Source organism: Lipotes vexillifer, unplaced genomic scaffold, assembly GCF_000442215.2.
Source record: "Lipotes vexillifer unplaced genomic scaffold, Lipotes_vexillifer_v1.1 scaffold481, whole genome shotgun sequence".
In the NCBI taxonomy this organism is placed as follows: domain Eukaryota; kingdom Metazoa; phylum Chordata; class Mammalia; order Artiodactyla; family Lipotidae; genus Lipotes; species Lipotes vexillifer.
In genome coordinates, this window is record NW_006789873.1 from 2,087,361 (window position 1) to 2,105,526 (window position 18,166).

The window sequence follows — 18,166 nt, forward strand, 5'->3', positions numbered from 1 at the left end:
AATATATGTGTGGTTCCTGGCACACTACATTAAAAATCGTTTAATGGAAATTTTAAAACACGCAAAAAAGAACCCCCATGTATTCAATATCTAGCTTCAACTATTGATTACATTTTGTACGTCATTTTTCAACTATCCCCTTCTGTTTTGGGGTGAGGAGTGTGCTTTAAAATAAAACCCTAATATCTTTTTACCCTTAAATACTCAGTATGAATCTCTGAGGACTTTTTATTTCACATAATCGCAATACCATCATCACATCTAACAGAGTTATTCCTTAATTTTATCTAATAACCAGTCCAGGTTAAATTTTCCTGATTCTCAAAAAATGCCTTTTTCACTGATTCAAACATGTTCCAACCATGATCTTTTAGGTCTCTTATTTGAAATAGCCTTCCCCTCCTGTTTTTGTTCCATGACACTTCCTTATTGAAGAAACCAGGCCATTTGTCTTGTGGAAAGCCCCACATTCTGATTTTGCTTCCATGTGGTGCTGTTTAATATGCTCTTTTATCCCCTGTATTTTCTACAAACTGATTGATTATATTTGCTTCTATTCTAAAACAAGCACACAGCCCCAAGTCAATATTAGGTTCTGGGTCAACTTTTAAGTAAGGGTATGGTTTAAGTTGCCCTTTTCCTATTAGGCAGTTAATGGACAATTTCTTCTTCTTTTTTTAAAGGAAGCCATTTATTTACTTATTTATTTTTAAATTTATTTATTTATTTTTCGCTGTGTTGAGTCTTCCTTGCTGCACGCAGGTTTTTCTCTAGTTTTGCGGTGAGCGGGGGGCTACTCTTCGTTGCGGTGCGTGGGCTTTTCATTGCGGTGGCTTCTCTTGTTGCAGAGCACGGGTTCTAGGCACACGGGCTTCAGTAGTTGTGGCTCGCGGGCTCTAGAGCACAGGCTCAATAGTTGTGGTACACAGGCTTAGATGCTCCGCGGCATGTGGGATCTTCCTGGACCAGGGCTCAAACCCGTGTCCCCTGCATTGGCAGGCGGATTCTTAACCACTGCGCCACCAGGGAAGTCCCAGACAATTTCTTCTTGACTGTGGTTGTTAGTTGTTTTCTTGGTATTAGAGAGCTTGAGAACATCAAGCTAGAAGTTAATTTTCTTTTTTTATTTCAGCTTTGAGATATAATTGACATATAACATTGTCTAAGTGTAAGGTGTACAACGTAACAATTTGATATGTGTATATATTGCAAAATGATTACCATGGAAGTTGATTTTCTAAACATAGTAATTCTTCCTAAATATTCAGGAATTATTCTTTTTATGTCATTTTCCTTTCCTAATAGCAATTGAGCTTATATTTCAAGAGGTTTGAAAGCACTCAGGCTTTATTTCCCTCTCTCCCAGTCCCCTAAACAAATAACATCCCTGCAGAAATAGTTTGTGTATTAGTTTGCTAGGATTACCCTAACAAAGTAGCATAAACTGGGGGCTTAAACAGAAGTTCCTTTTCTCACAGCTCTGGGGGCCAGAAATCTGAAATCAAGGTGTTGGCAGGGTTAATTTCTTCGGAGGGCTGTGAGAAAAGGATCTGTTCCAGGCCTCTCTCCTTGACTTGTAGATGACCATCTTCATGTTCACATGGTATTCTCCTTGTACGAGTGTCTATCTCCAAATTTCTCCTTTTTATAAGGAATTAGTCGTATTGGATTGGGGCCCACATTAATGACCTTATCCTGACTTGATTACCTCTGCTAAGACCCTCTCTCCAAATAAAGTCATATTCTGAGGCACTGAGGGTTAGGACTTCAACATATGGATTTGAGGGGGGAACAGTTGAACCCATAACAGTTCGTTCACAACATATTATTCTATAACTTTACATTTATTTCCTGACTTGTTAAATAGAAAATAAAATCATTGGTACCCAATAAGAACTTGACTTTCTCTGTAGTGCCTTCAGTAAAATCAATTAAAAAATTATCTACTTACATACTACCTCTGCATTTCTAGCATCCCTTGTATTTATATCTTCACAAATATAAACTTTAGCCACACATTTTACAGTCTTCTTTTTATATTACCTAGTTTGGATAGATTAAACTGGGTTTAGACACAAATGTAGGGGAAGTTTATGAGATGAGGCCATTTAAAACAGATTATACCAGCTGGAGTACAGGGCATGATTGTGATAGGGACAATTTAGATATTGTCTGTAACATAAGGTGTGCCTGTGAGCTTTTTCTTCTTCTGGCCAGGTTTCACAGTTAGTCTGTCTTGTGGACTTTGTTACCATTTTTTAGTCCAGTAAAGCAATGACATTAGATTTCTGTGATTTGTTTTTGAGTTTTCCTTGGAACCTACAAAGTACCTAGTCTCTCTTATGAAGAGACCTTCTCTAAGGGAATAGCCTAGCTTGTTTTAAAAGAAATTTAATTTGATCTTAGTTTACAAATTGTTTCATTCTTTCAGCAAGCATTTATTGAGCAAGGTGCCACTGGGCAACTAAAAGCTTTCAAGCATACTCTCCTTCAGAGAGCAAAAGTGGGTAACTTCCCATTTTCATTTTTACCTTAGATACTAAAAAGTTGGAAGCTAAGTTCAGTGCTCAAGTACAACAACTGTCCTTAACCTAGGTTTCTAGCATACAGTACTCTTTGCTCTTGACAGTTACATGGCTCTTGACTTTGAATCCTTAATTTAACAATCTTATTTTATCATAAGCCATCTCATATCTGTTTTGGAAATAGGCAAGATGTAAATAATAAAAGTGTCAACCCACTTTTACTAATGATCCTAAAATAGCTGATGTTGGGGAATGCTCCAACTTTCAGTGGGAGAAACAATAAGCAAAATTCTGTCCTAGTTCTGGGAAAACTTGCTCTTTACTTGTGGATTGAGTGAATTACAAAATACTTTGAGCTTCTCCCTAGAGGAAAACATCTACATCTACGTCAATATTAAATGGAAGAACTATACTAACAATTACGTTTTGCTGAAAAGATTTACTGTTATTCCATTGTTTTAAAAGACTGATTAACTTCTTAAACTTCCTTTCCCACTTTCTCTCATTTTCCATAATGGCATCAAAATAGTCAGTCTCACAGTTTTAAGACTCAAAGCTCTAGGTTCATCTTCAATTCTTCCTTATTTTTCTACTGTATCCAATTAGGCATCTAATCCTATTAATTCTTCCTTGACAATATACCTTCTCTGTTCCCATGACTACTTCCTTCTGTCCCTTGGGTCCAGATTACTGTAATAATATTCTAATAGATTTCCTATCTCTGCTAATTTAATACGACTTCCACAACCAACACCAAAATATCTTTTTTAAAACATTATTTTCATCTTTTTCTCTCCCGTGCAAAAAGTTACAATGGCTTCCCATTACCTTCTGAATAATAAGAAGAAGAACAGCTAGGCTGTATCGAGCACTTACTATGTGCCAGGCCTTTTTTTGGTTTTGTTTTGTTTTTTTGTGGTACACAGGCCTGTCACCGTTGTGGCCTCTCCCGTTGCGGAGCACAGAATCCGGACGCGCAGGCCCAGCCGCCATGGCTCACGGGCCCAGCCGCTCCGCGGCGGGTGGGATCCACTCTCAACCACTGCGCCACCAGGGAAGCCCGTGCCAAACCTTTTAATAGGAACTGTACAACCATGTCATTATCTTTATTATTATCATTATCTTTATAGGATGAAGAAACTGAGGCTCAGGTTAAGTTGCTTGCCTAAGGTCACACAGGTAGTAAGTTATAGAGCTGGGATTTGACTCAGTTCTGTTTGGTTCCAAAACCAGTGGTCTTAACAGCTATGCTATTCTGCCCAGACTCTTTTTTTGTGTGTGTGGTACGCCGGCCTCTCACTGCCGTGGCCTCTCCGGTTGCAGAGCACAGGCTCCGGACGCGCAGGCCCAGCGGCCATGGCTCACGGGCCCAGCCGCTCTGCGGCACGTGGGATCTTCCCGGACCGGGGCACGAACCCGTGTCCCCTGCATCGGCAGGCGGACTCTCAACCACTGCGCCACCAGGGAAGCCCCCAAACTCTCTAAATTCAATCTCTTCAATTATTTAAGATCCCATAAATCTGGTGCTCTTACCAGTTTTCTTTCTCATTGCTCTGTAGTGCAAATTCCCTTTCAGCCAAACTAGTCTCACTACCGTCTAACCTGCCATATACTTTCTCTCCTCTAAACTTCTGTTCATATGGTTCCTTCTGCTGTTACAGCCTCCCCTCCACACTCTGCTTGTCCAGATTTTAAACATCTTTCAAGGCCGAGGTCAAATTTTAACTCACACAACTCACACCACTCTTTATCACAGACTATTTATGACATTTATTGTTTATACTGTAGACAATAATATTTAAACTCTTTTAATCACGCACTGCATCGATAAAAACTGAGCACATGCTTCCAATTTATGTATATTGTATTTGCATTATCGCCATATACTGTGAATATAGTGTATATTGAGTGCCAGCATATAATGTGAATCATAGAATATATGCAAGATTAGAGATATAACAAGGATGAGATGAAGATGAAATGATGTTTCTAGAAATTTTAAAATTTTATTTTATTAATTATAGATGATTATTGAGAGTCAATATGAATTCGTATTTCCAATGGTCTTGAGGATTAGAATTACTTTAGCCAGCTCCTTGACAAAGCAGATTAGCTCAGCATTGTGTTTTCAGTCAGGTGGCTGATGAGAAGCTGTGCCAGGAGAGGCTGTTGTCTGCACAGACTTGCATTACTAATCTCTGTCCAAGGTTTCTCGTGGGAATCTTGTTAAGGTACTTGTCCATTTTGTGGTGCTTGGTTTAGTTAAAACTAGATAATATATCCATATGCCCGCCTAACCTGGCACAGGCGAACTGCAATTAGTTGTACTTAGCTAAGGGCCAAAAAAGTGCTCTTCTCTCACAAGATCTTTGGACCCTATGGGCTGAGTGAGGGCACCAGTGTCAATCTGTATGTCTAATATCGGCAAGCTTTCATTTCTTACTGTCTTGGATTTTAAAGTATATAAATTAAATTTCTATTTTTTTTCTTTTATCTTCTCAGTGGATCATCTTGTATACCTCCTGGGCTATGACTATGCTTACTTTGGAGACTGACTAAATGTATATAATAAAGCTTGTCTTTCCAATATGATTCTAGGCCTCTTTAAGGGAAGGCTCATCTGCTTATTTCATGTTCCACATAATATTTAGCACCATATTTCCCCAGCACCATCCTAAGTTCTTCATTATTTGTGAAGTATGTTTTTAGGAACGCCAGGATGAATTTGGACTATGGGTTGTTGAGGTTTTCTTTAACCATTTAACCATTTTTAAGACTACAATTCAATGGTATTAAGTACATTCACAATGTTGGGCAGCCGTCACTACTCTACACTTCCAGGACTTTTTCATCATCTCAAACAGAAACTCTGTACCCATTCAGCAGTAACTCCCCATTCTACCCTCCCACTCCTGTAACCTCTGTTCTACTTTCTGTCTCTATGCATTTGACTATTCTAGGTAGCTCATATAAGTGGAAGCATACAATATTTGTTCTTTTGTGTTTGGTTTATTTCACTTAGCATAATCTTTTCAAGATTCATTCATATTGTAGCATGTGTCAGAACTTCATTCTTTTTGTGGCTGAATAATATTCCATTGTATGTACATACCATCTAAAAAAACTATTCATCTGGTAAAGGATACCTTTTGGCTATTGTGAATACTGCTGCTATGAACACTGGTATACAAGTATCTGTTTGAGTCCCTGCTTTCAATTCTTTTGGGTATATACCTAGGAATGGGATTGCTGGATCATATAATAATTTAATCTTTAACTTTTTGAGAAACCAATTTTTTCCCAGAGTTTGCACCATTTTACATTTCCACTAGCAATTCATGTTCCAGTTTCTCAGCATTCTCAACAACACTTTTTTTTTTCCCCCATATTTTAAAATAATGCCTATCCTAATGCGTGTAAAGCGGTATCTTATTATGGGTTTGATTTGCATTTCCCTAATAACAAATGATGTTGAGCATCTTTTCATATGCTTATTGGCCATTTCTATATCTTTTTTGGAGGAACATTTATTTAAGTCCTTTGCCCATACAGATTTTCCTCAACTTGTGATGGGCATATGTCCCAATAAACCTATCGTAAGTTAAAAATATCCTAAGACGAAAATGCATTTAATGCAGCGAAATTCTGAACATCATAGCTTAGCCTAGCCTATCTTAAACGTGCTCAGAACACTTACATTAGCCTACAGCTGGGCAAAGTCATCTAACGCAAAGCCTATTTTATAATAAAGTGAGGACTATCTCATGTAATTTATTGAATACTGTCCTGAAGGTGAAAACAGAATGGTTGTCTGGGTACAGAATGGTTGTAAGGGTATCGGATGTTTACCCTCGTGATTGCATGGCTGACAGGGAGCTGCCATGGCTGCCGCTGCGCAGCATCACGAGAGAGTATCTGACTGCGTATCACTATCCCGGGAAAAGGTCAAATTCAAAATCGAAGTAGGGTTTCTACTGAATGCACATTGCTTTTTGCACCATCGTAAAGTTGAAAAATTATAAGCAGAACCATTGTAAATTGGGGACCATCTGTATTTCAAGTGAGGTGTTTTGTTGTTGTCACTGAGTTGTAGGAATATTTTATAAATTCTGGATATTAGCCGTTTATCAGATATATGATTTGCAAACATCTCCAATTCTGTGATTGTCTTTTCACTGTCTTTTGATGCAGAAAATTTTTAATTTTTATGAAGTTCAATTTATTTTTTCTTTTGATACCTGTGCATCATATCCAAAAAATCATTGCCAAATCCAATGACATGAAGCTTTTGCCCTATGTTTTCTTCTAAGAGTTTTATAGTTTTAAGTCTTAAGTTTAGGTCTTTGATCCATTTTGAGTTAACTTTTGTATATGGTGTAAGGAAAGTGTTCATTCTTTCACATGTGGATGTTCAGTTTTCCAGCACCATTTGTTGAAAAGACCGTCCTTTCCCCACTGAATGGTCTTGGCATCCTTATTGAAAATCAATTGACTATATACACAAGGGATTATTTCTAGGCTCTCTCTATTCTATTCCATTGGTCTATATGTCTATCCTTATGCCAGAACCACACTGTTTTGATTACTGTAGCTTTGTGTAGTGAGTTTTAAAACCAGGTAGTGTAGTCCTCCCAAGTTTATTCTTTCTCAAGGTCATTTTTCTATTTTGACAGAAAATGCCATTGAGATTTTGATAGGGGTTGCCTTGCATCTGTAAATCACTTTGGGTAGTATTGCCTTTTTAACAATATTAAGTCTTCCAATTCACAAACACAGGATGTCTTTCCATATGCGGGTTATTTTTTTAAGTAACTATTTATGTGAAAAATCCTTGCATACTTATAAGAAGGTCAAACAATATGGTAAAGTACAGAGAAAGAAAGAACAAACTGTCACAGATCTCACTACTCATTGATAAGTACTGTTAACTTTTTGGGGAACATCCTTCTGAGCACCTCTCATTTACAGTTTTACATAAAAAGCATTTGTGGTTTTTTCCTACTTAATATGTAATACATGTTTTTCAATGTCAATGACTAGATTTAAATCATGCTTGTACCATCATTTGCTTAAGCAAACCCATGCTGAAAGACATTTAGTTTGTTGGACTGTGAGTACTATTTGTTAATATCATAGTATTAATAGTTGGAAAAATAGTTTAATGTTTAATGTTTGATATTTTCTCTTTTGAATGAAGAAAGGTACAAAGTTTTTCATCTAATCAATTCCTGCATATCCAATGTACTATAATGCATAAGTAATAGATCTCTGGTGTGGTAGTTGCCACAATGAAAAGTAGAGAACCAGACACTTGTTTAGAGATTTGTTTATACTCTAGCTCTACTATGGCCCAGTGAATAATGATAAATGTACAGCCAAACGGAGTAAAACTTTGTAAAATCATAGGAACAGGGCATTCAGTTTATCCTCACGTTCTCACCTTTCAGGAAGAAGCCATGGATTTAATGAATAGGGAAACAATGCATGAGTGGTGAGTAGTGTGCATTGAATTACTATTCTGATCATATTCAGTTATATCTTTTTTTTTTTTAGATAGGTAAACTTCAGTACTGATATCTTTTCTTTTGTAAGGAGGTACAAACCGCAATACAGATGGGTCAATCTTGGAGAGAAACTTTCAAGTATGGTATGGTATGGTATTAGCACTTCAATTTTGTAGAACATTTGAAATTTTTACTGATTTTTCATGTTAGCACTACCTAGTTTTGCTGTAATTTCTAGAAATTTAAACTCTCATTTGAAACTAAAATTATATATGCTGCATAATTTTTTTTTTTTTTTTGCGGCCTCTCACTGCTGTGGCCTCGCCCGTTGCGGAGCACAGGCTCCGGACGCATAGGCTCAGCGGCCATGGTTCACGGGCCCAGCCGCTCCGCGGCATGTGGGATCCTCCCGGACCGGGGCACGAACCCGCGTCCCCTGCATCGGCAGGCGGACTCTCAACCACTGCGCCACCAGGGAAGCCCTGCATAATTTTTTATTGCTCTTAAGAAACAGTTTATGATTTACCCATAAAAATAACTAATTGTTTGAGAGTGGGGTTCAAAGTAAATAGTTGTCTGATACAAAACCACTGTTCCTGTGGATCAACTTCCTCTCTGTCCTTGTGAGTCTAAAAAAAGTTCAGTTGTGCTGGTTGAATTGCTTAGATAATGAAATGATAAATGATTTCACTCCCTTCTATGTAATTTATTAACTATATATTAGAGTTTTAAACCACAGGCCATGGATTTACTAGGAAAATACTGCATTTTTATGCCTGTAATACATATACTCCTACTAACATTTTAACGTACAGCCTTTCATTTAAACATGTTTGGAATGTAGTTACATTCCTTGCTAACATTTTTTTATGTCCCTATACATATTATAATTACTAAGTTGTGGTAGTTGAATGATGTCTAGGGTTCTTTTCCATGGACATCTCAGATAATGACAAAATAAGAACTGAGCTGAAATTTGAGTAGAAGAGACTCTGGTTAGATGTCAGCTTCTAGATTTGGGGATTATTAGGTAGGGAAATGGGTCATCAGCAGAAGCAGTGACATCTTATTTTCTTTTGAGCCCTGAGCGCCTTAGACGGCCATCTATTCCTGATTTAGGAATAAGTCCTGAAGAATGAGTAGATAACCTCTGGAGCCTGTCACTTTTCATGTTTTGGTGCTAATACAATTTATAGAGGCTCTTGGATTCCCTTAACTGACCCAATTCTAATTAATTTAAGTGTTGGTGTGAGTGAGTAAATCTGCAAGTGTGTTAGAAAGAGGAAAGAAACATGTAGTATAACTTTACTTGTGTCTTGGAGAAGAAAAGAACACGTTTTAAAATCCTGAATTGTGTGGTCCTGATTTTGTCCACATAAAATCGATAAACATTTTTATAGCTGTTTATTTTTGTTGTCCCATTTGTATCTTAGTTCTAACCAAAGCTTTTTTGATCCTTTTCTGGACACAGCATTGTAGTTTTCAATAACAAAGCACAGGTCAAACCCAAAGAGAAAGACTGAAATTTAGGATTTGTGTATATGTTAGGTATTGCTCAATATTGAGTAGTCACATTCTAGGTCTTTTATGGGTGCTAGGGAAGCCCCTTATCCGGCATGTAACTCTCTTTCCCAAAAGGCAAAAGGTGCCTTTGCTTATTGAAGTGAATCTTGGGTTCCCTGCTTGCTTTAGGATGGTGAGAGCTCCATGGTACAACCACTGAGGCAGTAAGGATTCCCTTCCCCGTGCCATAGCTATCACCCTCACACTTGATAATTAAGCAATAGGTGCTACAATTGGACACTGCTTATAAAGAGTAACAACGATTTAGAGAAACCACCTTCTCCAAAGTCCACTGCCTTTAATTCTAGCACTCCCAACAGCTTCTCTCACCAGGGCAACTGAGAAGGTAAGAAAGGAGTGTCTAAAAGTCTGTGTCCCTTGAAATACTTATAAAACATCAATGTTTCACCACCCAAATCTTTTGGGGGATACATTTTGCTATAGTTATAGCTGATTCAAAATGGCAGTTTTCCCTTTCATTTCTTAAACTCTTATTTACATATTACAAAAGTCACCAACCTTTAAGTATACGATTTGATTAATTTTGGTAAATGTGTACAATCCTGTAACCATAACCATAATCGAGATATAGAACAGTTTCTGACACTCTGAACAGTTTCCTCCTGATCTTTCGCACTTGATCTCCTCCCCCCCACCCCTGCCCACCCTAGGAAAGCCCTGATCTGCTTTCTGAGAAAAGTTATACCGGGTTCAATCCCTGGTTGGGGAACTAAGATCCGCAAGCTGCACGGCGCAGCCAAAAAAAAAAAAAAAAAAACTTGTAGCTCCAGGTTCTGTGACAACCAAACAAGTAATGCCTTTTCAGCTAAATTAAAATATCATTGTTTTATCTTTTTTTTTTTTTTTTGCGTTCACTGTTGTGACCTCTCCCGCGGCGGAGCACCGGCTCCAGACGCGCAGGCTCAGCAGTCATGGCTCACGGGTGCAGCCGCTCCGTGGCACGTGGGATCTTCCCGGACCAAGGCACGAACCCGTGTCCCCTGCATCGGCAGGTGGACTCTCAACCACTGCGCCACCAGGGAAGCCCATTTTATATTTTTGAAAAGAATCAACTAAGAACGTGTGAGAACATGTGACCATATGAAGAATCAGTAATTCGTTAACCCTGTCTGAACATAGCCTTCCTCTGACCCAGCTTGTTCATAAGGATCAGAGCTAACTCTCGAATGAACAAATGAACGTTTGACAACCATACCCCCTCATTCACTGATGATTTTCACCTTGTCTTAAGGCAGGTCACAGCCAGGACTACAGGTCCTTCTAGCTTTTTTTCCCCACAACTTGGGAAAATCCTGAATCCTTATAAGTTACAAGACAGTTTTCTGTCCTGGGGCTTTCCTGTTTTTACCTAGATTTAGAGAAAAGCAATGAAATCATGTGATGTGGGATACTACATAGAGTTCTCTTTTAGTGTATATCCTTAGATCTGTTATAACGAAATAGTCACAGCTGATCTTGTTCAAATGTTTACTTGTAACGATTATAATTTTATTTTAGAAGAAGTCAAAGTCCCAACCAATACTATTAGACCAAGTATCCTTGGACCATTAAAAAGAAAAGGTACTTTTATCTACCAACAGAAATAAATATAACTTTATTTTCATAAGATATCACATAAAGTCAAGTATTACACAAAAATTCATTTTAAAGGATTTATTTATTAAAAACATATTTGATAAATTACTAGAGGCCTTTTGTTTTACTGAAATGAAACTATGTGTAAACATTTTGAAAGCTATAAAGGGCCATATAAATGTGAATTGAAAATTTTAATTCCAGTTTAGTCAACTATTAGGATTTTCATTATATAATTCGCCAAGCTAGCTGCCTTAAATACTTTCTGAAACAAGGTGGGGAATGAATGAATAAATAGAGTGATTCAGCCATCAAGTATTCTCCTGAATCTCAACCCCTGACCTGCCCACCGCTACACGTACACGTTGATATCATATGAATAAGTTGACACAAATTAGATCCACTTACAGCACTAAAAATATATGCTAAAGTGTATCTTGATGTTTCAGTTGTTTATGGGGGTTCTGTTTGGTTAAATATATGGAAAATGATCCATCTATTCAGTAATAAAAGGGCAGGGAAAGAACAGAAGTGGTTTTTTTTTTTTAAACTGCCACAGTTCTGGATCCCCTTTCTCGCCCCTGCCTCACTAAGCTATGTACTTCTTCCATTTTTTGATATGACTACTGAATTATAGGCTTAATACAAAGTTAAACTATAATAGGGAGGGAAAATGGATAAATGGGAAAGGAGATTAAACTTAAAATGTATATTTGTGAAAAATCCATTAAGATGGGAAAGAAGGAGGAGAAAGAAGAAGAAATGGAAGGGGAGGGGGATGGGCAGAGGTAGGGGAAGAGCAAAACTAGAGGGAAGGAAACTGAAATGCACTGCAGTGTTCCCTGCGTTTGGCATGAATTAATGGCAGTCTTCCTAACAACATACCTAACTCAGCGTGTACTCGTTATATTCTAAGACTAAGAGGAGATCAGTTCTGGAAAATGCTCTTTTACAGACTAAGCACATTGTTTTATGGCAATGGATCAGTGACCTAGCTTAAGTGTCTTTTACCTGTGCTGTGAAGTTTGGGCTAATGTTGAAAAAACATTCAAATGTATTAGCAGTTGAAGAGCTGTTAGGAAGTTGTGGGGGGTGGTCATTTGAGTATTTAAAATCAAATACGCTTAAATTAAAGACAGTGTTTTACTAAATTAAAATAATTCTTCTTTTAAGATAACACATAAAATGTTTCATGACATTGAAAATGCCTGGAATTTTCTTAGAATTTATGATTTTAAAAATTGTTTTTATATTTCAATTTTGACATAATAGACTTGGTTTCCATCCAGTGTTTTGGTGGATGTGGCATGTTCCACATGAGCTTCTTGTACCTGGTTTTCAGCTGCTCTGGAAGTTGACTGCCTCATTTCTTTGAGGTGTCCCTAAGAACTCCAAAGCAAATTCTATAAGTACCACACGGTCTATATGTTTTAAGTCAGACCCTCCCAAACATAGTCTATACAGATCTGGTCAAAGTTTATCTGACTTTCCAGATGTAATAACAGATTAAACAGAAATTTAATTTTAATTATATATTTTGGAATATGAATATTTATTTGGGAAACAACAAAGTATGTCCGATTATCACATTAATACAAGTGAAATGTGGGGAAAGATGGTATAAAAAATCAAAAAGAGGTCCTGGGGGGAAAAAACAAAAAAGAATGAGGACTCTCTGTAAAGTGGAGGAGAAATAAGTGTTAGAGTCTCCAAGCATATGAAGGCATATTTTATGGTGATTAGCAGCAATTACTTCCGTTGGGAACAAGCAAGAAAAAATAAGGCTTCAAGTGGGAATTCTGAGAAATCTACAGAGATTGGGCAGCTGTAAATATTGTTTTACGAGTAATAATGATTTTAGCAAAGAAAATTTTAACTTTCTTCTATGATGAATTTGTTTTGATTTGTCTTGTTTTTAATTTAAACCAAAAAGGAGGGATGAGTAGTTTTTCCATAATGGTGTAAGTGTATCTGGCATGGGATAATACCTAGACCTCTTTCGAGCTTTATGAGCCATGATTATACTCCTAAGGAAGGTCTGGAAATCTCTATTCCTAGGGATATTTTTTAATGAGTAGGTGACCGTAGTGTTTTATCATTCAAATATATTCCACCATAGAAGTTATGGACTTGATCGTCAGTTTTACTCACATCCAGACATGGTTATCACATGAATGTGTAACATTTACTTCAAAGTGAAGATTATAGCAATGTGGTTTTTTGAGATTAAGTTTTTCTTCCTAATCTTTGAAAACGTATTTATTTTGTTCATTGTATGCTGTAAAAAAAAATCGATCTATTTAGTTCATTGTGTATGTTTAGCAAAATAAGGAGAGCAGTAACTTAAAGTTTTAAATAAGGAATGAGATTAAATTATGGTACATCCTTACTACATAGCTATATAAACTTATGTTGTAGAATTTAGTTACTAATATGAGAATAATTGTAATCATTAAAAACAAAAAGTAGATTACATATCAGTATTATATACAGTGCAAATCCAATTTTGTTTAAAAAATCATGTATACACACATTCAGGAATTACTGAAAAATGGTTATCTCTGGATAATGGTGATGTAAAATTTTTTTCCTTTTGTTTTTCTGTATTTTATAAATTAATTGCAATGAACAAGTTTTACTTTTGCAATTAAAAGCATAATAAACACGTTAGACAAAATATATCTACCTTGATCTGCATTTTCATCATAGGTGAAATGACATTTGAACATCAGCCAAAGAGATTTTTCCAAGACACAACCAACGTGCTTTCTTCTGATACTACCCAGCTGTCTGATAGGAATGTATTGTGAGTATTAACATGAGATTTTAAGCATTCATTGGCCACTTTAACTTGGTTTTTAAGTCTACTTTGGTTATTGTATATACCCAGAAGTATGGTACATTATGAAATATTTTTAGAAGTTTTAAAAAATGAATATCCCAAATGGATACTATTATTAACTTTAGTTCTTCTCCCCAACACTTACGTGTGGCATTAATATATGGTAGACACATTTTTATTTTATATCTTTATTGGATTATAATTGCTTTACAATGTTGTGTTAGTTTCTGCTGTACAACAGAGTGAATCAGCTATACGTATACATACATCCCCATATCCCTTCGCTCTTGAGACTCCCTCCCACCCTCCCTATCCCACCCCTCTAGGTGGTCACAAAACACGGAGCTGATCTCCCTGTGCTCTGCGGCTGCTTCCCACTAGCTAGCTATTTTACATTTGGTAGCGTATATATGTCAGTGCTACTCTCTTACTTCATCCCAGCTTCCCCTCCCTGCCCATGTCCTCAAGTCAATTCTCTACGTCTGCGTCTTTATTCCTGCCCTGCCACTAGGTTCACTGGTACCGTGTTTTTAGATTCCACGTATGTGCGTTAGCATACGGTATTTGTTTTTCTCTTTCTGACTTACTTCACTCTGTATGACAGTCTCTAGGTCCATCCACCTCACTACAAATAACTCAGTTTAGTTCCTTTTTATGGCTGAGTAATATTCCATTGTATATATGTGCCACATCTTCTTTAGCCATTCATCTGTCGATGGACATTTAGGTTGCTTCCATGTCCTGGCTATTGTAAGTAGTGCTGCAATGAACATTGTGGTACATGACTCTTTTTGAATTATGGTTTTCTCAGGGTATATGCCCAGTAGTGGGATTGCTGGGTCGTATGGTAGTTCTATTTTTAGATTTTTAAGGAACCTCCATACTGTTCTCCATAGTGGCTGTATCAATTTACATTCCCACCAACAGTGCAAGAGGGTTCCCTTTTCTCCACACCCTCTCCAGCATTTATTGTTTGTAGATTTTTTGATGATGGCCATTCTGACCGGTGTGAGGTGATACCTCATTGTGGTTTTGATTTGCATTTCTCTAATGATTTGTGATGTTGAGCATCTTTTCATGTGTTTGTCAGCAATCTGTATGTCAACTTTGGAGAAATGTCTATTTAGGTCTTCCGCACATGTTTAGATTGGGTTGTTTGTTTTTTGATATTGATCTGCATGAGCTGCTTGTATATTTTGGAGATTAATCCTTTGTCAGTTGCTTCATTTGCAAATATTTTCTCCCATTCTGAGGGTTGTCTTTTCGTCTTTTTTATGGTTTCCTTTGCTGTGCAAAAGCTTTTAAGTTTCATTAGGTCCCAGTTGTTTATTTTTAATTTTATTTCCATTACTCTAGGAGGTGGGTCAAAAAGGATCTTGCTGTGATTTATTAGACACATTTTTAGAAGTGGGGTTTGGCATTATATTAAGAGGTATTAGAGATATACATTAAAATGCAATCTTGGAAAAGATTCATCTTCTGCCCCATTTTTTCTATCTTGGACTTTTGAGTGCTTTGTTAGGCTGAGCATATTATTTAAAAGTGTGCCAGTAAAGCCAGTTTTAATGATCAAAGTGGGAAATACAGTGAATGGATTTTTATTACTGTTACTGTTGGTTTTGTTCTACTGCTCTTATGAAACTGCTCTTGTAACTAATGCCAATTCTTTGCTTCACATATTTTGCATTCATTTGTAGACAAAGCATAGAGATCTCTTGAATTCTGTTATCAATGAGTGGTATTTTCTTTTTCCTAGTCTATCTTCAGATGCTCTTGATAGAAACAGCAGGAGTGCAGGGTCTTCTCATAATTCACCAGCTAAAATCAGCACTGTCACAAACTCTCCTGTGTTGCCTTCTGATTTTAGTTCTCTATTCTAGCAGATGAGCTTTTAACTAAGTGGTTTACCTATCCCAAGACTCTCCCCAATAGAGCAATGGAGAAACAAACATGCACTCACTTGATCTCTCTCTCTCTCTCTCTCTCTTTCTCTCTCTCTCTCTCTCTCTCTCTCTCTCTCTCTCACACACACACACACACACACACTAGAGTAATAACAGGATTGTATGTGGTATAATTTAGACTATTTCCTATTTATCTTTTTTTCTCAATCTCCTAGAATTCTGTTTATCTATAGAACTTGCATGTCTAATTCCTGGGTATGCCCTTAAAAGCAATGTAGTAATACTTTCAAAGATGTTTTCTAAATAAGAAGTATGTCGACGATACAATCATACATCTTCAAGTTGCTAATGTATAGAAATATGCTGTACCTTAATTTTTTAAAAAAATAATTGAGAGCTCTATCTATGTGAATAAAAAAATAAATAAAATTATACATTCTAATGAAATATTATTGTCCCATTAATCAACAGGTAAAATAGTTTTTCAAATTATGTACTGAATATTTATGCTAGTTTTTAATATTTTCAGTAATTGTTAGTTTCCATTTGGTAAGGAAAAATCATCTATCAAAAGCAGTTTTAAAATTAAGCTAGTTATACTGTATTGATCCAAGGATTGCCAATTTTTGACATGAATCCTTGGATGTGTAATTTGTTGGGGAGGAATAGGTAGGGGAAGCAAGATGAATGGAAGCTAATTGAATAGCAAGAAAATAATATGTAATTGGGGCTTCACTCAATTTGTACTTAACCTGGTTTTCCCTGATCAATTTTGTACTCTAATTAAGTGTGGAAAAAAGACAATGTGGATAAATTGTGGTGCTTTACATTTCTATGAATTACCTTTTATTTGTCATCATGACTACTGATTTGATTAAATATAGGCTTAATATGTTAGGGCTTTTCTGCAGGAACCATGCACTTCCAGTTGTTCCCAAAGGGCGAAAAAGGTTTGTTTAAAACCCTATTTTTGGGCTTCCCTGGTGGCGCAGTGGTTGAGAGTCCACCTGCCGATGCAGAGGACACGGGTTCGTGCCCCGGTCCGCGAAGATCCCACATGCCGCGGAGCGGCTGGGCCCGTGAGCCAGGGCCGCTGAGCCTGCGCGTCCGGAACCTGTGCTCCGCCGCGGGAGAGGCCGCAACAGTGAGAGAGGCCCGCGTACCGCAAAAAAACCCCAAAAAGACAAAAAAAAAACCCCAATTTTCTATTCAAAATCTTAAGGATTTTTTAAATAAGAAAAATCATGTATTAAAAATTTTAAATATAAAGTAAGTGCTTTAGGTAATTGGGGGTAGTATTAGCATTTTGAAAAATAGAAATGTATCTTCATGAAATGAAGTTGAAAATTGGTTTAAATTTCCTCAGCTAATTAAGGTAGGAGTGGCTATCTAAAATATTTATTAAACGTTTTTCGTTGTCATTAGAAATAGTCAGAATTATGGAAATCTGATGTAGGTATATTCCACATGGGAAAAAGATTGGCATCAAGAATTTTTTGACAATAGCCCTGATGGAATTGATTAGAATGTATATATACGGCGGGGGGAGAGTCTATTCACCTATGAATAAATGAAACTGAATATTTCTGAGATGACTGGAATCATATGGTCTCCTGAAACTGGGATAGGATTCTACAAATTGGCTAAGGACAAGTGAACTATCAATATTGCCTTTGTTACTTAGCTTCTTGCCAGACTTTAGTGGACGAGTTGTGAACATAAAAGGGGGCCCTCATGGAATGAGGTGTGATTGCAGTGGTGTTCCTTGATGAAATTATAGATCAAAGACAGAAAAAAGGTCTCCATGTGCTATCGACACTTCAGCAAAAAAAGTTTTTCAGAATGATCAAGTACAAAGACTAAGGATGGAGAAAGTGAACAATGGGGGTGAGACTACTACTCATTTGTGTGAGGAACTTTCATCAATCAATCTTGGTAATCTTGGCTATCTCATCTCAATATACTTTTTTTTTCAACTCAGACAATTTCTTTCACTCTATTTGGTTAGTTTTTATTGTTTTAGCTGAATCCTAGGATGCCACAATCACTATAATATGCTCAGAATTGAGGACTTTGAGTGGTTTTCCATTCTGTTACCTTTCGAGCTTGTGTATTGGGGGGCTCCATATCTTAAATGATTTTCCATTTATTAATTTTCAGACCAAAGCAATTCTAACTTTTACATGAGGTATTTTGTGGTTGATTTTTTTTTTTTTTTTTTTTTTTCTTTAA

General features: G+C 36.9%; 1 protein-coding gene across 1 annotated transcript in view; it reads left to right on the forward strand.

Annotated features, from left to right (window-relative positions):
• PABIR3 (PABIR family member 3) overlaps positions 1 to 15,917 on the forward strand; it is a 36,353-nt gene extending 20,436 nt beyond the window's left edge. The window contains 4 exon segments of the mRNA XM_007462911.1: positions 7,973 to 8,013; positions 9,668 to 9,725; positions 13,898 to 13,994; positions 15,787 to 15,917. Of these exon segments, the coding sequence (XP_007462973.1) occupies positions 7,973 to 8,013; positions 9,668 to 9,725; positions 13,898 to 13,994; positions 15,787 to 15,917 (327 nt within the window).
• Positions 15,918 to 18,166: the final 2,249 nt, after the last annotated feature.